The sequence below is a fragment of the Crocodylus siamensis genome, chromosome 11, assembly GCF_052110815.1.
Source record: "Crocodylus siamensis isolate JL-2025a chromosome 11, ASM5211081v1, whole genome shotgun sequence".
NCBI classification, from domain to species: Eukaryota; Metazoa; Chordata; order Crocodylia; family Crocodylidae; genus Crocodylus; species Crocodylus siamensis.
In genome coordinates this window covers 6,624,792-6,650,187 of record NC_143405.1, presented here as the reverse complement: position 1 = coordinate 6,650,187, position 25,396 = coordinate 6,624,792, and the positions used below count along the sequence as shown (strand labels likewise).

The window sequence follows — 25,396 nt, the reverse complement described above, 5'->3', positions numbered from 1 at the left end:
TGAATTGTGGGGCCCAAAACTGGACGCAGTACTCCAGCTGCGGCCTCACCAAGGCCGAGTACAAGGGGAGAATGACGTCCCGGGATTTGCTCGAGAAGCATCTATGGATGCACGCCAGCATTTTGGTGGCTTTACTAGCTGCAGCATCGCATTGCAGGCTCATGTTCATCTTGTGGTCAGTGATGACCCCCAAGTCTCTTTCTTTCGTAGCGCCGGCCAGCGTGGCACTGCCGAGCCTATAAGGATGCTGCAGGTTTTTCCTCCCCAGGTGGAAAGCCTTGCATTTTTCAGTGTTTTCTTGTATGAGACTAATTCACAGTTTCATGCAGGATCACGGACCATGGCTGTGAGATGGCCACAAACATTATTCCAGCCAGGAAGAGACTGCTGGACCAACACAATTAGCCTGAGATGTCTGGGGAGTCTCCCAAATTCTGTCTATCTTGTCTGTGCAGATTATAGTCTCTTTAGGGGCAGGGGCTGTCTATGCATTTCTGCAGCTCTTACTACAACAGGGATGTGATCTCAGCAGCGGCCTTTGTACATGGCTGGATGTAGTACAATAAAAGTATACAGTAATGAATTAGTATTCAGAAGAAGCAAGATGAAGCAAGAAAAGGGAGGGAGCATTAGGTGTCACGTGAAGTTTAGCCATAAGCGTCTCACTCACCTTGATCAAGCTCCAAGCATGAACTGAGCAAAGGGCTCCTGAAAGGTATTTAAGGGGAGAACTAGTCAAATTCTGCTGGCCAAAGCCTTGGGACAACCCCACTGATAACCGAGAAGGGGATTTTACTCGTACTCCTATTAAAAGAACAGACTCTGCTGTTCGTCTAAGTGCTGTTTGCTCCTTTCATTTCTCATTCCCCGTGGCCGTGTTGGGGAATTAAGTCAGGGACAGCACATAGGAGTAGCCAAAAGCCTACTGCCAAATCAACGCAGAACCCAGCTGATTGAAACGTGGGACGAGTCGGTGCATCCCCGACAGTGTTTGCATCGGTGGGATACCGGGGTGGTAAAACAAAGCACAGGGGTTGGCCCCGAGAAGCCCTGCCAGGGGAGGGAGTGTGCCCTGCATCTCGTATAGGGCCCCAGGGCTCTTCTGTTTTAGTGCTAGCGAGGGCGTCCCCTCTGGCAAGTCAATTGGCTTCCTAGTCGCCAAGAAAATTGACTGCGGCTGCCACTTGCCCGTGTGTTCAAATGTTATTGTGTTTAGTTCCTAATAGAAAGCAGTTCTTATTTCACCTCTAGACCCTTAGCAGTTATCACTCCCAAAACCTCAGCCACCCTGGAGTTTTAACCCCATCCTGTCCAGGCTGATGACAGCCATGCTACCTTTCATCTCGTGGGAACGACCACATGCCTTTGCTCAGCCTGTCAGCCGTCTCCCTAGCTCACATCCCCGATGCTGAGGGGATGAGGGCTGTCTCCTGCCCCCTCCGCAGAGGTGACCACCAGCTTCTGCTGATTGCTATTAAGGACACACACGGCAGAGCCTATTAATAAGCCTCATCCTATTCCAGGGATTGCAGAGGTGTTCATCAGCTGCTGCAGTCAGCTAAGCAGCCAAGGTTAATGGCTTTTGCTCATTATTGGAGGTCATTAGTGATCACCGGCTGCATGAGCAGAAATCGGACTGGAGTCAGTGGGTCTCACATGCTCCCACGGAGCAAGACAAGTCAGGGCGAGGCGATGTCCGAGCTGGAAGATTTGGAAACGTCCCCCCCATGCATTTCATGCCGACTGTGACAAACCCGGATCAGCCGGGATTTGCAAAGAAACATCGGTTGGGGGATTCAGAGGTATCTCGTGCTATTGCCCAAGCCACATACTGCAGCCCTGCCGAGAGAAACACCTTTGTTTTAGGTGCTTACCTGGCCCCAGCACAATTCAGACTAATAATGATCAGCCTGCCTCCTTCCGCTTCTCGCTGGCCAGCTGCTGACACACGAACACTGAGACTTTTGTCTGCACCGCAACAAACCATAATCACTAGGTTGCATTCAAAGAGACTGGCACCTTTGTTCCTCGGGTTTTGTTCTCAACTTATACTTTGCTCTGAAGGCATTTCTAAAACAGAAGCCACGCCAGGGGAGCTAAAGGCAGGGTTGGAGGTGTTTTAACCCGAACAACAAAAGACCTGGGAGGGAGAGCAGGGGGAAGCAACACAAAAGGTATCGTGAATGTATTTTGAGCTTCCTGACAATAGAGTTGTACTCTGGAGCTTGCTTCCCGTAACCATTGTCGTGGGGGGTGCAAGGAGTCATGGAGGATGGAAATCTGCTTAGGAGGTGCATGAGCACTCGGGACATGCTCTCCATACAAAGGTGCCACCTCATTAGGGGAACAGCAAGAAAGCAAGTCAGCCACTGTATTGATCACGGCAGGGGATGCTTCCTGGATTGACAGTCAACTCCACGGCTCATTTGTCCTGCCTGTGGCTGTGCAGGAAAGGGCTTAGGAGCTATTATATACCTTACATACGAGAGGAGGTGCCTCCGGAGAGAGGCTTCGCTTTGTCCTTAAATCACTTGGCAAAATGACTGCTTGGGGGGTCATCAGAGCCGCAGCGTGAGGGATGAATCAGGTGTCTCTGCCGTACAACTGCACATCCAGTCAAAGGCAGGAGCTGCTAATTGTTATCACCGTAGGCACAGGTCCGGCCAGCTGGAAAGCAGGATGTAGATATACCACCGTGCCAGACTACCGCATACGCGTGTGCATCTAGTACAGCGTACATCAGAGAAAGGCCAAAAGGGCAGGTTTGAATTCAGCAGCACAAGCAATACTGTCAGCTGCTCCATGAAACCCTGGCCCAGAGTTTGTGAGATTGGCTCTTTTTGCCGGGTCTCTTGCACCATGAGCCAAATTTCTCTCTGGAGAAGATATTCCCAGGAGATTTCCACGGATCGCAAGACAGGACCACGCGCAGCAATCCAAACCTATGGGATGTGCACACGTCAAAGTCCAAACCCCGCACTGAAATTTGGGGCACTGCTTTTGTGGACACAGCATGCTGTATACACGTTTGCGCGCAAGCTCTCAGGCCAATCAACTCTCTAAAAGGTCATTAACTCGGCTGGACTTCTCCTTGCTCACACTGATTTTGTTTGATGAGCGAATTCAGTCCACGACCACCATAACAATTAGTTCTCCAGATGCCGGGTCCAACTGACTGAGTCAACGGAGCGATCTCAGGGATGGGTTTAGTGCAGTCTCCGTGGTACCTTTTTTCCATGCTAAATTCTGCACGCAATGGATTTCTCCTTTGCTTGTCAGCTTTGCCTTTTCATGACAACCTGTGATTAAGTCCTATCAAATTCACCTTAAGCAGCAGAGCGGTCATCCCGGTCTATCAGTGAGTGACAGGTAAAGCCTGTGGCAAGGAGAGCCGGCCGTCTCAGCGGGGAGAGAATTTACCTAATCACATCGCCGCTGCCCTGAAGCTGGATCGTGGCCCTGCAGGAAGTGCTAATCAAAGAACAGCATCTCATGGCACTAGTTGTCTGGACTGATGCAGCAGGAGGAGGTGGCATTTATCACACCTATTGCCACCTGCCTGGCAAAGGCTATATCACAGAGCTTGGTGATAAGCAGGGCTTCCATAGGCAGCAGCTGGTTTTTTCCTTCTGCAGCAAAGCACTTATCACTAGTTCACTCCGACACTAAAGAGCCACATCCACCAATCCCTGACATCCATGGGAGCTTGGACTGAGCACACACTGCAGGATTTGGTCCTATCCACACTGAAGGCTCAAAGGACCAGGTGCAGAGAAGCCCTGCGCACACTGTGCGGCAGAGAGGCGTCTCCGGGTCTGCCCTCTTCCCTTTTCCCATTGTGCCGCTAGATCCCTCAGGCGTGGAAAGCTGCTCGGTTATGCCCCGAGTCAAGAGGATCTTTGTGTTAAAAAAAAGCAGCTTTCCCTGCAAGGCTACGGCACGATTCAGAGTGACACGCGCGCTTGAGAAACACAACGGTGCATTGATGCTGTAAAACCTCTCACGCGCCTGCTTGCACTACGGTCCGCACAACTGGCAGATCTTGGAGGGTAGGTGTTGCACATCTGAGTCTCTTGGCTTGCACGTCCGCCGCTTGCTCTTGCTCAATGGCTGGTTCGCAGCGAGTGCAGGCAAGCCAAAAGGGTGCAAGCACAGGACCGACAGGCCCTGCTTTCTGCTCCCAGGGGGGAGAGGATAGGCAGCGTCATGAAGGCAGTGCCACGTGGCACAGGGTGCTGCGGCCCCGCACCGAGGACAGCGTTTTCCTTGCAACGGCCTCCTCCAAGTGTGGAGCTGCTGCTGGAGGAAAGGGAACGAACTGAATAGCTGCGTCTGCTTGGAGCAGGGTCCGAGCCGCTGAGCTCAAGCTCAGATGCTAACCGGAGGGGTTTGGATCAAGCAGGCTCAGAGGGCTTCAGGCTAGCCTGCCTCCACTTCCATTCAAGCCCCCGGTGGCAAAACGGCTTTGGACTTAAATCAGAGCAGCCGAAAGCCAGCTATTTTGAAAATCCCAGCCTTAGCCTCTAGGAAAGACCTTGCATCCAAAACCCTCCTGGGACAGGCCTCCCAAGAGAGGAGGCATCTAGCTTAAAGCGATGCTGCATGTGATAATCCTGCTCTCTATTCCAGCACAGCCACGGGGTACCAGACATGCGGTCTGGGCCACTCCGAGCAGACACCTGGACATCACAGTCCCGTGACTGCAGCCTCCATCCAGCGGAGGCTACTTCTGTTCCCTAAAGGCTTTGGTCCTTCAAGAGCTGTTCGATCAGGTCACCTCCCCGTCCCATGCAAGGGTACGTCCCCCCTGCCGAGACAGAAGGAGCTGAGCTAAGCTTTTCCCTGGCTGGAAACGACCTGCCCCACATCGCAGCAGCTCAGGAGTGTGGCCGTCCCTTGCACTAACACACAATACCTTTGACTTTGTGATTAGCACGGGAGCTCCTTTTGTGCACTGTCATCCGTTTCCTGGCTCCCAAATTGCAGCGGCCCCCCCACCCTTGAGTTCTCACGTGTCACAGTGGAAAAAGGATGAAGTCCCCTCCAAAGCTAACCAGGGACACAGGAGTGCGTTTGCCTGAAACGCATATTGAACCCCGCAAGCTAGGACCCGAGTGCAGCTGCTGGAAATTCACAGGCTTGCAAACCAACAGATGGAGCAGACTGGAATAAAGTATCACTGTATATCGAATGATGGGGAACTGGAAACCTTCCCTTTTGGGACTAATGGCTGCCTCGCCCGTCTCCAGAAGCGGCTCCCTCATGGCTATAGGGAGACAATGAAACGGGCAGTGACCTTCACTAAGCTCTCAGCAGAAAGCAAATATTAGTTTCTACTCTGTACTACAGCTCTAGACTCACCCTACAAGGCTGAGACCACATCTTCCCTCCCATTTTGAGACAACTAAGAAACCAGTGAGGGCCTCCCTCCAGCCAGGCAGCTGGCTCCGATGCGACCATCGCAAGCCCCGCACAGACGTGCAAACCGAGGCTGGCATGCATCAGTGAGACGTGGTGCTGTAAAAGCTGGCTTTGGGTTGGTCCCCCATCTACCTCAGGGGCGTGCGCTCATGGACCTACGCGGGGACTGTGATGCTAGCAGGCATTTCCTTAACATGGGCAGGTTCTGCGAACCCTACCGCTGCCCCCATCCCTGTTTGCGAAGCAGGTACAGCTCTGGAGGACTCGCAATTAATCTCTCAGGTCTAGTGGACTCATAGCTTATGCCCCAGGCACCTCTCCAGCTCCTTGTTTTCCTATTGCAGTGGGGGTGGTTACAAGATTAACCACAGCACTTTCCTCCCATGCAGCCCAAGCTCAGTCATGCACTGCCTAAAGAGCCAGGTTAAATATTTAAAACCATCTCACTGAAACCTAAGACCTCTCCAGGGAGCAATTTCCCAAGTAAAAGTGACGTCAGGGTAGACCATTGCCTGCTAACTTGCTACACCTTCCTGCTGCTGCATCTGGAGAGGTTGCGGGTTCCCCAACCGCTATCACGGCCCTGCCTTGCAAGGTGCAGAGGGCATCTAGTTCAAACCCGGGACACCGGCCCTATTCCCAGCACTTCCTGGATGACCTCCGAAGTCCTGGGCCTTGCCCTCACTTGGGATTTCATGTTGCATCCCATTTCAACCAAAGCTGCTGGTTGTTCAGTGCTTGTAGCAGCGTCTCTTCTTGCCAGCTGCTGTTCTGAGCAAAACTGCCCCCCTCATCTCACATTATACCCTCTGCTATTTTAGCCTGTGCGATGCCCAGAGGTTGTTAGGGACAAATATTAAGACAGTCGAGTGATTCATTTTAATCAGAGATGGGACAGAAACAAAAGCCCACATATAAATGCCCATGAAATAGGGGGGAAGGGAGGAGCATGTGTTAATTCAAGCTTAAACATGACCCAGATCCAACTTTTGCATCGGGTCTCTAGTGCTAAAAGGGATCAGGCAAGCATCAGATCTCAACACTTGCAAACACTGGGGTACTTCCAAAATCTGGAGCGTACACATCGGGCTCGCATTTGATTTTGCTACATACATCTTCAGGCAGAGACTACTGCACCCGGTATTTTGTAAGCACAACGCATGGACCGTATATGTGTCCCACTAATGTTAGTGGGTGTTTTTGCCCGGGTAAGGAGTGCGGTATTTTGGCAATGTAGCAGTAGCAGGAGTTATTAGACAAGTGAGTCAGGGAAATGTGGGCCCAGGTGGTGTTCCTGATTCTGGCCAGGACCACAAACTTCACTACATTCTCGCTCCAAAATGTAGGGATTATGTAGACCGGTTGCACATCCAGGAAGGAATAAAACAGCGCAGAGGGATCATCCCACTGCAAGGAGCATTAAATCACTTGCCATTTCAGAGCTGCCTGTGGATGTCTCTGCAAACAACTGTGCTCTTGCTGCATACTGGACCACTGAGGTCATGGCTGACCCTTCAAACGCTTGCTCCATTCTTTCTCACTTTTTAAATCTTCTCAGACTGAATGAGGGATGTGTTTTATCTCCCCCCAGCCCCAGCCCTGTCCACATCTGCTTGGGGAGGATCCAGTTTGTCTTGTACAAGCACTCGGTCAAAGCAGCAAACCTCCGTTCTGAAGCAGTATCTCTTCCCAAACTTTGCCCAGTACTTTTGCAGAAGGCAGGAAACTTTACTCAGGACCCACAAGCTAAATCACCGAGACTGATCCTGCCTCCCATTTTGTTCCTAGGCACTGCTTTCGCAGCAGGCAGTGGTGCGGAGGAGAGCCCCATCGGACCTGGGGCAGTGAGTCTGCAAGGGATGAGTGAAGATAGGAGGCCTAAAGGGTAGGGTGGTTCTGTGGGTTTGGGCTGCTTGGCCTAGATAAGATGAAGGCTGGGTAAATATGCACTTTTATAGACTAACCAAAATTAGAGAGAGGAAGATCTTATTTAGTTTATAAGGGTGGATAGATAGACAGATCAAGCTTTCATGAACCAAAGTTCACTTCATCAGGTGCCAAGCTGAGATGGACTACCTTAAACTGGAGCAACCAAGGATGGCTCTGAGTCCCTAGAGCAATGTAAAAGTGATTTCATAGATTTTCATAGACATTAGGGCTGGAAGGGACCTCGGGAGATCATCGAGTCCAGCCCCCTGCCCAAAGGGGTATCAAGCTCTTGTGCCCCTCTGGGCTTAGCTGTGCTGCCCCTCCAGGAGCAAAGGGACTGAACTGGAGGGGGCCTGGTTCCCAGGCTAACATGGCTTGATTACGCATTCCCCACTGCTAGACATGAAGCATTGCCCACTGGAAAGGGCAGGACCAGTGGGACAGGCCACAGCGCAGAGGGAATGGGAAAGGACAGCCCACATCCTGGAGATCAGTGTCCCGCACGGCCAGCTTGGGCCAACGCGTGGACTATCCTGAAATACCTGGGGTGCCCGGACCCCGATAAAGTGCTCTCCCACTCCAGCACCAACATCCGCTCCAGTGCAGAACATGTCACCCCCACATGCAGATCCTCCCTGCTCTCAAGCCCTGCTGCAAAACGCCACTGGTTCTCAGCAAAAAGCTAAGCGGGCTTCTTGGCTGGCTCGGGAGGTAAGGATTCAATGACGGCTGCAGGATCAACGCTAGGGTCTTAATTATATTAACCACCCAGGTCCTGAAAGCTCGCTTGCTTTTATCAGCTGGCAACTGCTTTGCAGCCATTCGCAGGCAGATCTCATCCGAAACCATCCTGTCAAACAGGGTTTGTGACGTGCACTGGCTGCATTTCAATGCAACCTGCCTTAGATGGCTGAAAGCGCTGGGTTTGTTCTTCATCAGTGACACCCCCTTAGTGCACCGCAACATGCGGCGGAGGGTAAGGGCGAGGTCTCAGGTCCAGCAAAGGCCCCCAGGTTGCAAGGGGAAAGAGAGAAATGAAAGGTCAGGGAGGAACTGTTGGAGGTTTGTTTAAGCAGCACTGTACAAGACGCTGGCCATAGGCATAAAACCTGACAGTCCACAGCATGAAGGGCATCCCTAGGGTGACAGACAAGATTAATTCCCCACTAGCACCTGGGGTGGTGTTGCTTTAATTTCTCTCATTAGGGGATTGTACCGATGCAAGCAGCAGTGATCTAATGATCTCCAGGCAGATTTCTCTGATGCAGATAGGTCCGTGAAATCAAAGGCTACTCCTGAACTCAAGAAAAGACCGATTCGACTCCAAGGCAGTGACTTGCCCCCAGTGCCGTTGGGCTCAACTGTTCGCCGCTCACATTGGCATTATGCTGGGCATTGTGAGCAGAGGAAGAGATGGCTCCAGTCTCAAGGAGCTGGCTCTAAGACTGATTAGATGGGATGTGCCCATGGGAGCCAGGGGAAGATTTTATTCAATTGACAGTCTTCTCCTGCCCTCATTGCCAAAGCCTCAGTTGCGTGTAACGTGACATGAATGACATCTGCCCCGCGCGGTTCGTTCGTTCTGTCATCTTCTCTCCGGGGGAAAAACAGCCGAGTGCAGTGGCGTGCACTGCTTTGGGGGCTGGTTTTATTTTTATATGGCTGTGTTACTCTGTGTTTTAGCTCAGAGCAGGCCAGTCAAAGAAGTGCTCCCCGATGCTTGCAGCCAGAGGTACAGAGGATTGTGAGGGTCTTCAGTTCTGGCGGGATCAGCCCTCGAGACAGCTCTGTCTTCTGCACAGCCAGGCCTTACCCTTGGGGGACAATTTCCCCTGTGGCAGAAGAATGGTGCCACCAGCCATGGTCCTCATCACTTGATATATTTTCACAATGGCAGAGGGGAGCCGGAAGAGAAACTGGAAGACCCAAGAGGAAGGCATGGCGGAGAAGGAGTGACGGGTGGGAAGAAAGGCTAGGATCTGATGGGAACTATGGGACAAGGGGGGTTAAGGAAAGGAGGCAAGTATTCAAACCCAGTCTTCATGCTGGGGGAAGTGGGGTCTTTGTTGCTTCTGCATGCACCCGGATCAGTAGCTCAGGATGAAGTAGCAGCTTCGGTGCATGGGGTGCTTTGGAAACTCGTAAGACAAGGTGTCTCCCTAATGCAGAGGGAATTATTGCAAACGGTTGAAGCTCAGGCACAAGGAAAGGATACAGCCAGGGAGGAAAAAAATGGGCCAGGAGTCGGTCGGGATGATGTAGTTGGGGCTGGTGCTGCTTTGAGCAGGGGGTTGGACTAGATGCAACCTCCTGAGGTCCCTTCCCACCCTCGTTTTCTATGATCAGGTCTGGGCCCATGTGATGCTTGTGATAAAAGTGGTGCCGCCATTGAATAAAAGCAAAATTCAGGGCACCTGGAGTCGTGTTTCATGTAGCGCAGTACATTACTATTCTCTGAAGTATACTTGGGTCCTGTCACACTCACTGCCACATACCTAGGAGCGGTGGAAGAAATTTTTCCTGCTGCAATTGTTTAAGACCAGGCAACAGTGACAAATTTTTCTCGCTCTTCCAAGGGATGCACGCTACATTTTCTCAGACACTCGGGTCTTAGCTCTGGGCATTAGCATTAGGAGTTACCATTTGTGCATTTCCAATGTGTAACCAGTATCTTTAAATATAAGGTCTTAGCAAACTCAAGGAAATCTGTGCTTGCACAGAAAGCTTAAGGTTGTCAGGCATCTCCTGTGATCAAACACTATGGCCCAAGCCCTGGGATTTTAAAACAAGAACATGACGTGGTTTTTTTGCAGTTAATCCCTCACATTTTTAAGAAGGGGCTCTTGCTCTCTCTCTCTCTCTCTCGTCACCACCAGTTTCTAATCTGGAAGAGGGCTCTTTTGTGCCTTTGGCAGCACTGAGAAGTTTAAGTCAACACACTCACAGGAGGACTTAGCACATCAGACAACTTACAGCTCCCTCCCAGAGATCAGACCAGGCACTGCTAAGAAACAGCTGGGCTGGGCTGCAAGACCTGCTGGGCCTAGGGTGCAGATGAGAAGAGAGGTCTGTCATTTTTCTCCTAGAGTTTTTCTTGCCAGCCGAGCCAGCACAAAGGGCGGCGAGGGTTTTCTCACTGCCCACCACAGCAGGCACCAAAATTAGATGCTGTTTCAGAGGAAAGGTGCATCGGTAGCTACTGAGCTCAGGAGCGAGGGGCACCGCCTCTGAATCAGAACTCCCTAGACCTTTCCTGGCCTCGTGTGGGCTCCGGTTGAGCGTGGGGGTATCTGAAGTCCTGGACTAAAGAGTCTGGGATAGAGGATGTTTGCTTGCAGTATCTGGAGGAACCGGACCTCTGGGCTTGGGCCTGCATGTAGGATGCCTGCTATGGATTTGGGAGCGTCTGAAATCCCAGGGTGAGAGCCTGGGATGGAGGATGCTCGCCGGTTGCAGCGCCAGACACGGTGCTTAAAATGATCGAATTCTGCCTGTCCTTTCGATATGGGTTTTGGAATGATTGAATTCTGCTCAGTCAATAGATTTGACCTGGAACGTGAAATATATTATTAAAAAACCCTAAGTGCTGGACCCCACAAGAAGCTGAGAAACAATTTGGTCAAACGTATCTTGGCTTTTTGGGTCAGATCAAGCTTTCTTACTGACTGGTGTTGTGTAGTTAAGGGTGGAGACTTAGTACACTGTGGGCAGGCCCCCCATACGAGAGTCTACTATAGCATCCCAATGGGAGGATCTCGGCTATACACTTTATTTTTATGAAGATGGAGGATTTCTCCCTAGCTCGCTCCTTTGGCCTTTTGGCTAAGGGCGATCGAGACTGAACCTCCAGGTTTGGGGTCTGCATGTAGGATGCCTGCTATGGATTTGGGAGGATCTGAAGCCCCAGGCTGAAGAGTTTGGGAAGGAGGATACTTGCCGGCGGTAGCACTACAGAGGTTGGAAAGATTGAACTGAAGTCTCAGTCGATAACATTTGGACCCGATTTGGCCGGAGACGCAAAATCAAATGCTGGAGGCTGCAAGCGAGAGAGGAACAGACCCAGCCCGCTCTCCCGCCCAGCACCTGCTCTCTGCCGCTGCGTGACCCAGGAGGCCGAGCAAGATGGACCTAGGGTCTGACCCAGTAAATGGCAGTTAATGCTCACCAATATGACATAAGAAAAGCTAGACATTGTCACCGTCATTAATTTGAGCCCTGTACACTGTCCTTTAAATGCACACTGCACTTACAGACCACAGGAAAGCACGATCCCCATCTGTGGAGTCCAAGTCTACCGCTCCTGCTCACGCTGGTCTTACCTCCCCTTGGCGCAAGATCCCACTCACCCTGCGGCAGGATACCCACATCTGGCCCTTACAGTCTAAGGTGGGCAAAAACATTCCCATTGAGAAGAGCAAAAGGGAGACTGCTAAGGAGAAAAGGGCTTTGGGGAGGGGGCAGCTTCAAGGATCAGCGCGAGGAGGGCTCCAGCCCAAGCGTGGGGACCGCACAGAAGGTGGCACGAAGCCACAAGTGGGGCTGAAGCATCGAGCAGCCCAGCTAACACCTGTCCTGCCGCAGGTGCCCGCAGGCGAGGCAGCCCGGTGCCTCCTGTGTTGGACAAACTCCGCGGCCGCGCTGTTCTCCACCAGCCTCTCCCCCTCGCGCACAGCGGCGGGAATCTGTTTTTGCTTTTCATTTCAGAGCAGGTGAGAGCGTGCAGCGCAGGGAGCGCAGCTGCGCGCGAGAGCGGCTGAAAGGCACAGCGGCAGCCACGCCAAGTGCGTGGGAGGAGAGTCGAGATCTAGTTATATCTATCTACTCATGCAGCTGTCTCTCTCCTGCTCACTCGCACTTGCTGAGAGATGCACATCTGCCAGGGCAGACAGGCACAGGCAGACCTCCTCGGCTTTCCCCTGGCATGTTTGGCATTTGAAGCGTTCAGCAGCTCCTCGCTGAATATGAAATGCATATAATTATATAATATACGCACACATGCGTGTGTGCTACCTTATTATGCATGGTATATTTAGACACATGAATGAATCACTAGGGACCAGGCTAAGAGGCTCATGGCGTACCTCACTCCATAAGCAACTCTGTCTCATACTCCATAAGCCAGCAACTCTGTCCGTGCCAAGTTAGGTCTTTCTCAAAAGGGTTTCAAAATCTGAACTTTTTTTTTTGCTTTGGAAGGGGAAAAGGGGAGAGGAAAAAAGATGACTGTCCCTTGTTTGTCCGGACATGTGATTTGCTAGTCGTGCTGTCCTGTGCTCCCCGCAAGCCCCGAGAACGCCTCCCTGCGCCCAAGGCCACGTCCAAGTTTGGAGACGAATTGCAAAGCTAGGCTCCGAGAGTGGCTGCACAGAGTCATCCAGGAGGCCCTGATCGCAGGTGCTGGAGGGGGGAGGATACAGCCCCGCGTGCCAGGTCTGGGATGCAGGGTGCGTGCAGGAAAGGACTGTCAAAGAGCAATGTGGATGGCTGCTATCTGCAAGAACATTTTAATGACGTGGTCATTTCTGAGGCATCCGCTCGCCACCCTCCTACACATGCTGCAAGCCTGGGAAAGGCCGTGCTGCAGAAAGTCAGACGCTGGCCTTCGTCCCAGAGCAGATGCGCGAGGCTGCTGCAGCCTGGGGGCAAGCGGAGCCACCCCCTCGACTAGGAGCATCCCAACTTCACAGGGATAGAGAAGGTGGCTGGATCTTGGCGCTCTGGAGGCAAGCTACCTCTCCAAGTGACCTCTCTCGTCACGGAGCAAGACGCTGGCAAAGGAGGTAACACAGACCAAAAGCTCCCAACCCAGGACTCAGCAGAGCCCCCCCGGATGCAAGCAAGACGAGGCTTTCATGATGCCAGTGGAAAGGACCGCGCTAGCTAAAGCTAATCTTTCTTTTCCGGGGGAAAGAGTGGAGCTGGGTCAAGGGGCAGCAGGACTCAAGTGGTCACTTCTAGTCTAGGGAGCTGCTTCTCTTCAAGCAGGGGCTGCATAACCCCCCATACCGGGAAGCAGGAATGAGGCTCGTGCATGGAGTAACGTGCTGAAGGCAATGTCAGGCTTCTCTAAAACCCTGTCAGGAGCCCACATCACTGGGGCCTGCTCTCCTCTGCCTGACAGGTACACTTCAAAAGTGTCGCTCCACCGAATCCCCAGACAGGAGCTGTCTGCACTGGCGCCGTGGAGCTGCTGGCGATCAGCTTTCAACACGGCTGCATCCTCCACAGGGCTCCTTGCATCTTTCCACCCGCCCTTACGTGCCACCGCTCCCGTGCAGGCGCACGCGGCGCGCAGCCGCGGTCGGAGAGCAGGCTGGAGCGTGGGGCCAGCTCCGTTTAAGGAGCCACCCAAGTCCTCTTCCAGGGTGGGAAAGCACATTTCTTTCCTGCAAGAAATTCTGACTTTTCAGACAAAAAAAAATCATCATCCGAAAGCAGGAGGGAGAAAACAAGAATATTTTCGGGGAAATCCCCCACTCTCGCGTGTCAGGAATACCGAGACATGCTGTTTCTGAGACACAATATGCTCCTCAGGGTCCCCTGAAATGACACCGTTCTCCTTTGTTTTGTGGCTTCCTGGACGCTCCCTGGAGCATCTCTGACGATACACATCAGCCAGCGGCTGCCAGGCCTCCCAGGTTCCCTGGTGCCAGGACAGTTCCCCCAAGCTGACTTGTTGTCCGGTGTGAGACCCCAGAGCCGGTCTGCTTCATTTTCAGAGCCTGCTTGTGGGAGCTATTCTCGCGCCATGATGCCGAGAGACCTGCCTATATTAGTCCGAGACCGGCGACCCTGCAAGTCCACATACCTTCTGCCTGGGGCAGAGCAGCAATTGCACCAAACAGTATCACCGTGCTAGGGAGATGCATGCGACATCAGACTTGTGCATCCTGTCCTCCCCATTTCCATCTTGTCCTCCTCTCCTCTGCACCCATCAGAAACCCAGTGCAAGGGACGGGTGTGCCAGAGCAGCGTGGAAACCCAGTGCGCATCAGGGTCTGACCAGCATCAGCCTTTAGCATCTGGGGCTACAAGGCTCTGCTCCTTGGGGCTTGGGGGGAGGCAAAGGGGTGAGAGGAGGATGTCTAGTCACTTCTGTGCCCCGTGCATCAGACCTGCAGACGAGGCAGTGAGGCCCCCCACATCATCGCTCTCAAAATCTCAGTGTCACACGACGCTCGAGAGCAGCAGTGGCTGCAGCACTGGGGCTTCGCCGCTTCATTTCCGAGTCTAACACAGGCTCAAGGACCCACTGAGGTGCCCCCTCACTGCGCTTCCAGTGATGCACAAGAAAACCCATTAGAAGCAAAAAAAATTCCCTCCCCGACTGCTGTGAAGTGTTGCCTTAAGGCCCGGCTCCTACCGTGCATCCATCCGCCTTCGCCAGCTTGTGAGAGGAGAAGGGGAAGGCCTCGTTGCTCAGATCTGTGTCGAGCAGCTCCTGAAGGACCGTGCGGCTGCAGAAAGAGCAAAGGGGGAAAACGATGCTACAGGTTCATGCTGGTTAGTCACTACATCGCTTGCCAATGGCCATCCCAGTCACGCTGGCGGTCCTGCCGCGGGCGTGGGCTGACGTGTAGCCTCCAGGCAGCCTGGCAAGGACATGCTGTGCTGCTCCTCTACCCGGATGTTTCTCACCTCTGTATTTTTGGCTCAGTGCGAAAGGTGCTACCACCTCTGCTCTATTATTGCTAAGACCCACCCCGCAGCCCCCTTGCATTCCCACCACCAAAATGTAGAGGGGTCTAGAGCAATGAAAGCATTTTCTCCCCTCTGACATTGCACTCCCTGGGTCCTTGTTGGTTGTAACTCAGGGAGGAAGTGTGGTTTTATTTCTGCGTGGCAGTCTGGTGATGGAGGGGATGGCCCTACAACCCACATCATCCTCTCAAGTCACCTTGGCCAATAGGCTAAGGCACCTAAATGCTTTGAAAGTGGGGGTTTCGTGCCTCAGCTTGCTTGTAGAACGAGGCGCTACCCAGAAAACCCAAATCTTGTGACGTGTGGGGAATATTCGGACACTGCAGAGACGGGGGCGGGCAGGTACTGAGGTTGATGCAAAAGGCTGTTACCGCTGGAGAAGGGGAAGAGGATTCAGGCCTGGCGGCAGATGTCTTCCCACCCCTGCATGACACTGCGTAGACACTTCCCCGCCCTTCTTATTCCTTGGCAAAGCAGCTCCAAAAAGTGGGTTGGTGACCTTGCAGTCTGGGATCCCTGGATGAAGGGCTCTGGACAAAGTCATGGTATATTTCCAGCCTAACGCAGGATCCCAGTCTGAGGATCCTCACCAGGCTCCCACACCGCTGTGACTTTGGGGACGCTGCCTCCTACCCTAATCCCCGCTCTGCTTGCAAGGCCGGGGAGATGTTAAGATCAATGGGACCTGAGACTCCTCCTGACCTGTGGTTTTTCTCTACTTGGACTGGAGCTGCAAAGAAACCTGATGGTTAAACCAAAGTGGCACCCAGTGAACAGGGCTGGCCATGGCTTTGCAATGACCCTGGCCCAATGAACTGGCTACTGCCTCCAGCCAGGTCGGCTCCTTCTGCTACGCTCTGGGGCTGATGCGTTATCGGTAGCCGACATAGTGCTGCAGGGTACATTCAAGTAATCTTTCCAACTATCCATCGCAGTTCTGCGAAGGGATGCAGGGGAAGAAGAGGACTTCCTCCCTGCCCCTACCTCCCCTGAGCTGAGACAGGCCCCTGCCCGCACTGCAGAGGCAGGAGCAGGCAGGGAGGGAGAGGGGAGCTGGGCGGCACTAACTAGAGTCAAGACATTTACTCCTCAGCTGTGTCTTCTTCACCTGTCTCTTGATGGGGATTAACCCACCCTGTGAATTAATTCATTAAGCGAGCCTGGTTGGTTGCACGACCTCTTAATGGCAAGAGCTGTCAGGCTGGGGAAGAGTCTCCCTAAGGCAAACAGAGACTTTAGGAGCAAGCCAGGCAACGCACGGGAAGGAAACAGTCTTGTTGCAGTGGCTGGGTGGTTAAGTCAGTGTTTCTTGACCTTTTAAGTACCCCCTAACTTCTGAAAATTTTAATAAGTACCCCAACACTCAATTTTCCAGGGGATTTTATATTTCCAGACTAATGTGCGCCATATGTTGGAAGAAGGGCTGTGTATATAAGGCCGTGATATGACAGATGTCTGATCTGGTGTGGGTAGGATTGCCACCTTTTACACCAGGGGGTGCACAACTCAAGTATGGACGTGGGCTAGAGGTGATGTTGGCCAAAGCTGGGAGGGCGAACCCAGGCCACGCAAAGCGCAGCACACCAAATTATTACCAGGGAATTAGATTTTTTAAATTGCACCAAATTTTTGGCCATAGTTTTGAGAGGAAAAGGGGGCAAGAGAGAGAGGAAAAGAGGGTGAGAGTGTTGGGGTACCCATGTACCCCCTGCCTGTGTCTCGTACACATACCGCAGGTTGAGAAACTATGGGCTAGGTGATCTGGGGGAAATACGTATCAGAAGGGACCACTTATGATCACCTCCTCTGCTCCCTGTTGTAACGCAGGCCAAAGGATGACATGCTCTAACCCCTGCAGCTGCTCTCTGTTTCCTACCTCCAACCCGCTCAGAGCAGGCCCCGAACACTGAAGCTTCATCCCCACCTGAAGCCTGGAAAGTTCAGCAACTGAGCTCGATTCAACCCAAAGGGAACAGAGAGTTCATTTCCATTGGAAACATGCAACCCACTCTCCTCCGAACCACGGCAGGAGGCCTCCACCCACAACACAAGCCTGCAAAGACTTGCCCTGGCTAATGGTGAGCTCATGGCAATGACAGCGGCTATTTCAATGGCTTCAGTAAAACCAATGAAAGCCCTCACAGGGGATGGAAGTACGGGATGGACTGGATCCAGAGTCCTTGCTTGCGAGGTATGGCATAGGGATCTGCACCTCTAATTCCTGATGAAGGGAGCAGGAGAAGGAAGGGTCCTGACTCCTCTTCCCAGCACAGCCCCCATTGCACCGCTCAGCTCAGCGGCGAGGGCTAAGCTGGCTCCCAGGATGACAGAGACTTTCCCCTCAACCTCCTCTAAATCAGCATTCATCAGCAGCTGGATAAATGCCAGCCCCTTTCCGGTCTTGAGTCGGTCCTAACGAATGCTGGCTTGTCACATATGACAGATACAAGCATAAAGGCTGCTGTGGCACCGCAGAGAGGAACCGCGAGTCTCCGGCACATTAGAGCCCTGCCAATGCTTTTCAGGACCTGCAGGCTGTCTCCAGCTCCTGCCGATTCTCCGTGCTGCTCTATTCAGACTGAAACTTGCCTTCCCGGCTCTATAAATAGCGCATTTGCTCTCGGGCCCGAAGCTGTGTGGGATGGGGGCGAAAAAATGAATAAAGGCGCCTCGCGGCCACATTCGGATCCCAACCACCACAGGGCAAGGCAGAGAGAAGTCGGTGGAGTTGCTCCCCGTGTGCACCGCCCAGTGACAGTCTGGCCTGAATTTGGATGCCAGTAAAAGAGCAATAGGCCCAGTCTCTTGGAAAAGAGTGCAAAATTGGGCATCCTCCCCGCAGGGCACATCTGCGCTGCTCCTGCGGCACTCTTGAGAATGCCATTAAAGAGCGTGCCTGCTGACCTGCACCTGCCAGGCCTGGAAACAAGACTGTGGAGATGTTTTGGGAGCAGTGCACTCAAAGTCTCTGTCTCCAGCATACGTGGGAGAGGAAGCCAATGGTGGCCCTGGTGCACCAGGTGTGGGTAGGGCATCAGGGAAGCCATACAGATGTGCCTTCCCCATGGGCTGATGTTGGGAAATAGCAGCACCAGGCCTACTCCATGCAGCCCGGGTAAAGCTGGCCAGGTGAAACCAGCCAGCAAGGCTCCTTGGCCCAAGGTCCATCCTGTGACCTGCCCAGCCCCTTCCTTATACCTACTCCCAGATGCTGTCAGCAAAGGGGCAATATCAAGAGTGGGGGAATGATGGAGGTTTCGTGCTTTAAACAGGAAAGGATGGGAGTGTGGCCCAGCTAGGGATCAGGGGGATTCAGGCCACAGCTGTGTCCCTGGGGTCTGCATCAAACCCTTCCCATAGCGTAGGCTTCCTGCCCAACATGAAGACGCTTGAGTGGTGCACCTCACAGACAGATCACAGCATGCCAGGAGCATCTGGACCCCATCTGGATGCAGGGGATTTTGATTTCATTTTAAACAGTAACACACTGCTGCTCAGCCCCCAGCAAGGAGCTCAGAGGTTAGCAAAGTGGGCAGGTACGCAAGGATCAGTGCCTGCCGAGTGCAGCGTCGCTGAGAGCCGTGCACCAGGCAGTCTAAATATTTGATGCTTCGTGGTGTGGTTCAGCAGCAAAAATAGCACAGAGGAGCAAGGTGATGGGAGGAAAGGCAGGTGTCTGGAGAGCTCTGCTGAGATCCTTCTGGTCCAGCGCCGGGCACCGCGCTCGCTGAGTGCTCGGAGAGGCTCCAGCAAGCAGCAGGGGTGGGGAGCTGATCTCCCCGGAAAAGTGTCACGCAGCCTGCCTGTTCCTTCAGGCCGTGCCCCTTCCCAGCACATGGGACAAGTCCCTTCACAAAGCCCCTGCTCCGGCTCTGCCCTTGCGTGTCCCCGGGCATGCAGGCACGTCCCGCTTAGCCCATCCCCTTGCTGGAGGCAGGCTGCTGGCGCTGCACAGATCCATCCCCTCTTCTGTCGCCCTGCGCCAGGGGCAGGAATAACGACCTGAACCTGGGCCAGCAGCATGCACAGGCCTTTGAAAGGGCTCAGAGCTGTCTGAATCCTGCTGTGTAAGCCACAATCTGGCCCTCATCAGTCATCCTCTGCATCCTCAACAACGTAAGGACCAGAAGACGGGCGCTCTAAATGCATGTCCTCCCCCCGTGCCATTAAACACTCGCTTTGCCTCTCCTCCTGCCTCATGGCACTTACCTCAAGGGCCCCTGGATGCTGATCATTCCCAGCTCCTCTGAGCAGTCCAGCAGCTTGCACTTGAACTTCATGTCCTGCAGCACCGTCATGATGTGTGACCAGTTGTGCTGAGCGACCGCACCACCGACAGCCAGGTAGTAGCCATCCCCTGCAAGAAACACCACCAGGCTTTTAGCCCTGAAGAGCCCACGCAGGAGGAGAAAGCGGAGAGGAGGTTTTCTCAGCAGCTCAGGGCCCTGGATCCTACCTGGCATTGCTCTCCCGAGCAATGAATACATTCATTCATTTAAACCTCAATTTAAACAAAGCTTTAAACCCTACCTCTCCTTTTTTTTTTCCCCTTTTAATCATACCGACCTCACCCAAGGGAGACAGGTCTCCAAGCAAAACTGCAGCATGCAGACCTATGTCAGGGAGGGCATAACAAGTCTGTTGGCAAAAACCCTCAAGTCTGAAGATAGCTGTGCCAGCAGGCCAGGGCTTCGGTCATGGATGGGGGATGCGATGTAACTACGATGTCAGAACCCCGCTTCTGCTGGCCCATGCTGCATTTCTGGCCGGGGGGCTCTGTCAATAGACCTATCTTGACACATCAATGGTGGCAGCAGCTGCCCAAGTCTGTGCCTGGGGCTGTACTCCCTGCTCCAGGTACATTTACACCCCTGCAACATGGTAATGCAGTCAGAAGGGCAGTATTGCATGAACCTTCTTGGCAGAGGTGCCAATGGCAGGTGCCTGGCACGGAGCAGCAGCAGGATCAGGCCCCTTCTGCCTCTAGAAAACCGCTTCTCTGACACTCAAATCACCCAGCTCTTCCCCTTGCGGTGATTACTGTGGTGTTACGCAAGCAAGCACTTTCCTCTGACTTGGCTGCAACAGGCTGACTTGGCTTGCGTGCCTTCGAGTTGCCTCCTGCATGCGTCTCCTTGCCTCCTGCAAGGGATCTGCTGATTTCCCAAAGCACTCGCTCGTACCCGGCAAATCTTCCCCAAGAGGCATCCCATCCGCTTCAGCAAAGATGCTTGTTCCTTGCGGCTTGCAATACCGGGCAGCTCCTCATGGCAAATGCCTAGAGCCCTGGAGAATTTTTCCAACTATTTGAGTTGGTGTAATAAAAGATATCAGATTCACCCAAAGAGCCGTGGAAACAGTCTGCGCTATCTTTTAGCAAAGACCCTGGGCAGCTACCACGCTCTTAGCCAGTTGGCCTTCCCGCATAGTGAAGGACCCTGACCCGGAGGACTTTGGTGAGGCTGAACCTGGAAGCCAGAGCAATTTATGCACAACTGTATGCCCGATATCCACTCACTGGATGCACTGACTCACTGGATGCACTGACAGATTCCCCTGTGGACTTGCAGAAATGTTCTAGGTGGAAAAAGGAAAGTCCTGGAAGGGGGCACTCAGTAGAAAGGTAGCTGCCATGCCAATGTCCTCTGGCCCACACTTCGCAGCTTCAATCCAAAGAGACATAAAAAGAGGAGGAAACAAAACTGCTTCTGGAGGAACACTGCAGTCAAACTTCCTGAGATGCTGTGGGAGGACAGCACGGGTCCCAGTCCTGGAGCATCTCCTCGGGAGGGACGTCAAGCTCCAGGCCGGATGCCTCGCTGCTCTGCACCTCGTGGACAGGCTGGACGTGGGAAACGGAGCCGTCCAGCGGATGAGAGGACTGGCAGCTGGTGTGACCAGCACGACGTAGGAGTTGCCTATAAGCTGATGGGGGGCTGGGGGCTGGGAGGGGAAAGGGGGCTGCACCACAAGGCCAGCATGGTCAGGGTGAAAAAAGGACACCCCACTCCTTGCCCGGCCCCTCTCCCACTGACCCCGGGCCTCGCGTCCAGAAGCAGTCGGACCTCGTGGGCTGCAGACAGGAGCCTGGGAATCACCCTGATTTCTGCTGCAGTCGTGTCAGATGGGGGAAGGGCAGTGGATTGCATTTTGTCAGTCATACTGAGAGGAGAGGGGAAAAAAACCCAGCCCAGGGAAGGGATTTGGGAGCTGATTAATGCTCCTTAATCGATCCTCCCTCTGCCTTTCCTGCCACTACAAAACCGCACTCCAGTAATCTGTCATAACGATAATAAGTGCAGCCACCTACTGTAATTGAAAAATAGATCTGCTTTTATTAAACTCCTCCATCACCCATCAAACGTAGCAGCTCCGCAATCCGCTTCCCTTCACATTTCGTGCTTAGCATGTGTGTCCGTGCACGCGTGCGTATGTATGTATATGTATGTGCAATTGTGCATGCATGCGTGTTTGTGTGTGCGCATTTGTGCATGCATACATATGTGCATGCGTGAGCGTTTGTGCACCTGTGAGAGCACAACAGAGAAAGGAGGATTTCACGTCCGTGAAAGGCAGAGAGGAGCAGTGCTGGTTTCTGCCAGCGTCAAGGAGGCGTCCGTCACACAGCTCAAGATGCCCCCCCCCCCCCCCCCCCCCCCCCCCCCCCCCCGCTCCGACTGGACCCCTGTCCTGACCCGAGACTTCTGCATACGCAGAGCACGGCCCACACGCTGCTAGCGGGACTGAGGAAGACAAGTGGATGTTGCCCGCCGGGTTATCTTCTCTCAGGCCTGGGGTCCAGGTGTCGCCTCCCACGTGTGCTCCTCCCTTAAGAGGGGGAGCAGGGGCATCATTAGCAAACAGACGCCCATTAGGACAAGGCCAGGCAGTTTGGTGGAGCCAGCTTGGGCAGGCTGCTGCCCTCCTCCACCCCAGCGGCTTAATGCCATTAGCGGCCTCCAGGCTGATTGCTCTCCTCCTTTCTAATTCCCCTTTATTGCAGCAGATAAGGACTGCAGGAGAGGTCACAGCCGCCATTCAGAGCACCAACGTCTGAACGAAACCCAATAAAGCCAATAAGAACCTGGTTGGTTTACAAGCGCTGCCGGGACAAGAAGCGCTAATCTGGTTACATCTACTGATAGCTGTGGAGGAAGGGGGGGTACCAGGTGGCTAGAATTAGGTAACCCAATCATGCACTGGCCCATAGCAATACGATTCCCTTCCCACGGTGAAATTAAAGAGACAACGCCGAAGTTGCCGGGCCTCAAATTCAACCTGCGGCCACAGCTCCCCATCCGTAACGCAGGACATCATTGCACTGCTTTCCCCGAACCGGGTTTCCAGGCTTGCTATGCTCCTGGCTTCTCAATAGGCAGGCGCACCAGGCCTCGACCGCAGGGCCCCATCCTGCTCCCGGCCACCGCCTTCGGCGGCACTGAGCTGAGCGAGGCTGGCAGGAGGCTTTTTTTCAGGAGGGGCATTTGGGCTCCGTGCAGGAGCTACTCCACTTTCATATTAAGCAACATGACAGGGAGCTAGAAAGCTGCCAGCGTATCCCCAGCACCCAGGCCTCCACCGAGCACGGAGCAATGAGCTGCAAGCGGCTCTCCCTGCCCTACGGCGGTTCGATCCTTGACACGTGCATGGCAACGTGGCAGGAAACCTTGCTCAATGGCCTAGGCTTCTCCATGTTATGGCCCTGGGGATGGGGATGCGACAGCGGCTCAGCACAGTACAGCTAGACCAGCCAAGAGCTGGGGATTGGAGCTGAGCAAAAACACTGGCTCACCTTTCAAAATAAAGAGGGAATTTTGACCCAGCTGAAACTACCTGGTGGCCCGAATGCATGCCATGGGAAGCATAGGATTATTGCCCAGGGTTTTTACCTTCAAAAGCCGGAGCCAGGGAGGCCGGGCTCCCGGGACTGATTCGACTGACGGTCAGATCGCTCTCGACACCGCCGCGCTTGTTCAACATGCACGTGTAAACGGTTGATCCTAGAAACAGGAGAGAGCCGCTGGGGATCAAAACCTTCTGACAGCAGCTAGCAGTTGCAGGGTTGCGGGGCTGGGGGGAAGGAGCGGAGGGACAAATCCTGCAATGCAATCGCCCCACTCACGAATGAGTCCCCTCATCACGCGAGCACGCTCGTTAGCCCTTAATGCAGAACAAGGGAATCGTAAGGCTGTCGTGTGCCCACCCCTTCTCGCAAAGTTCCCCAGCGGAGGCCTGGTCCGTCCTTGCGGGGCTGGGCCTCTCGCTAACAGACGGTGCTGATCGCCTTGGAGCCGTAGGGTGAGAACAAATGTGGACTGGATAGTTTGAACAACTAGCTTTTCCTTTGAAGTTAAGGTCAGGATTCAAAGCCATCCCTCTGCAAAGGAAAAGGTTAATGAGCTAACAAACAGCATCTTCACCTGCTCACGAACACAGCTCAGCTGGGCGTGCACAGAAAATAAAGGCGACCTGTTGGGAAGCTGAGGGAACCGAGATTTAACAAGGAAAGCGAGGCCTCCGGAGGTTATCTAATGGCAGGAGGCTTTTAGCTCCAGATTAGAAATAAAGATTTAGAGCCCGAGGTGTAGCTGGTATGAATCAGCGCAGCTCCCCTATTAACGCCAGCTGCAGGCGGTGGCCTTGCATCCATCTGCAGGTGGGAACGGCATGTAAGCAAGGGACAACCAGCTGAACGGGAGAGATGTCCTTTGCCCGTCAGTTTTATGCTACTATTCTCTCTCTTGGACTTCAGGGGGTGACTCCCAATTTGCCTGGGGTGGTGTGATCCCGCCACCCCTTCCTGCCTGGGGCAGGGGGTCGGACCCGATGATCTGTTTAGGTCCTTTCTGACCCTAAGTACTATGATACTATGAATTTGTGTTGCGCAGGAGACATCAGAGCTCCCGAATGATCCAGAGTCTGTCACCGCTACCCAGCCCAGCCCGGGCGGCTGCCCAGGTGTGCATTTGCACCTGGGCTTTGAGAGCCAGGTCTCACCTCCCTTCCTCCTGCTTCAGAAGTCCCCGGGTTTACCCTGTGTAAATGAGATCTGAATCCAGCCCTCCCAGCAGGCAGAGAGAGCCTTCCACCTCAAATGCTTTCAAACATCCTCAGCAAAAGCAATAATTAAAAAAAATGACAGTTCAGGCCACAGCGCTTGTTTTGATTAAATATGTAATTTTCTGGGGTGGCCTTTTTGTCCTGTGCTCAGCAGAAACATCCACAAAGCGGGCATTTTCAGAGCTGAAATAACAAGGTTGAACCCGTACCTGGCGACTTGCTAACGTCAGCAGTAAACAGCCAGTCGGCCGCCTTGCTCGCCTCTGGACCCACCAGGTAGAATTTGCCAAAATAAGACATGTCAAAGACGGCCACTGCATTTCTGCAGGTTAAGCACTCCTTCTTGATCTAAAATTAAAGCACACACAAAAGAAGCAGCACCATGTTTTCTTGCTCCACCAAAGGAATCATCCAGGCAAATTAGAAGTGTTTATGTAAGGAGACAGTGGAAACAATAAAAGGACACGTGACTTGGTGCTTTCTAAGCTTTCTGTAGCGCTTTTAAAGGCTCCTTTAAAAATAGGTATTCAAATGCAGCATCTCTAATGACAACACTGCCCCGCTGATCCAGCTCCTTCAATCAATAGCTTATCTTAGGAGACTGGTGCTATCCTGTCAAATTAGTTATTATTTCCCTATAAGATTCATCTCCAGATGGGTTTAGTTCGGACTCCCAGTTCTCCCATTTTGCAGCAAAGAAATACTAGAGTTTAAAAAAAGGGCTCTTTGTTCTATGTGTCTGCTCTGAGGTCCTTGTTCAATTGGTAGGAGGAGAAATTTAAACCTCCCATGCTTTCTCTCAACTCTTCAGTTTGGGAGGACAGCAGTAAAACTTCTGGATGCTTTTTTGACGTTTCCGAGCATGGACAAAGGTGCGGCCGGTTTCCATATTTCCAATCCTTACCTGCTGGGTTTTGCAAAACCAAAGCAACAGGGGTTTGTATCTGCATCTCATTTGTCTCACCCGACCCAAACCTTTGCAGGATGCGCGTGTCGTTTTTAGATCAACAGTTCTGTTTTTACCTCGCTTAAGTTTTCCCCGTGCATTTCTCCGATAGCTGAACAAGGGGCTCTTTTTGAAATGCTCAGCCTGCTGTGGACTCATCCCTCCAAAGAGAAAGCTGTTGGATGTGCTTGAAAACTGATTATTTTGATGGTGAGTGCCTTGAAAGTCATGCTCACACAGGCCCCACGTTTTTCACAATGCACTGTGGCGTGAAATTTATCCCGTAAACAGGGGGCCAGCAAAAAGATTTAGGCACTACTTAAACTAATGGACCAGAAT

General features: G+C 53.1%; 1 protein-coding gene across 2 annotated transcripts in view; it reads right to left on the bottom strand.

Annotated features, from left to right (window-relative positions):
- SARDH (sarcosine dehydrogenase) overlaps positions 1 to 25,396 on the bottom strand; it is a 76,803-nt gene that overhangs the window by 17,833 nt on the left and 33,574 nt on the right. For both annotated transcript variants that reach the window (XM_090022193.1, XM_090022192.1), the window contains exons 14-17: positions 24,321 to 24,459; positions 22,941 to 23,051; positions 19,261 to 19,408; positions 14,714 to 14,807 (exon numbers count right to left, since the gene is read on the bottom strand). In XM_090022193.1, the coding sequence (XP_089878319.1) occupies positions 14,714 to 14,807; positions 19,261 to 19,408; positions 22,941 to 23,051; positions 24,321 to 24,459 (492 nt within the window). The remainder of the gene's footprint in view (positions 1 to 14,713; positions 14,808 to 19,260; positions 19,409 to 22,940; positions 23,052 to 24,320; positions 24,460 to 25,396) is intronic.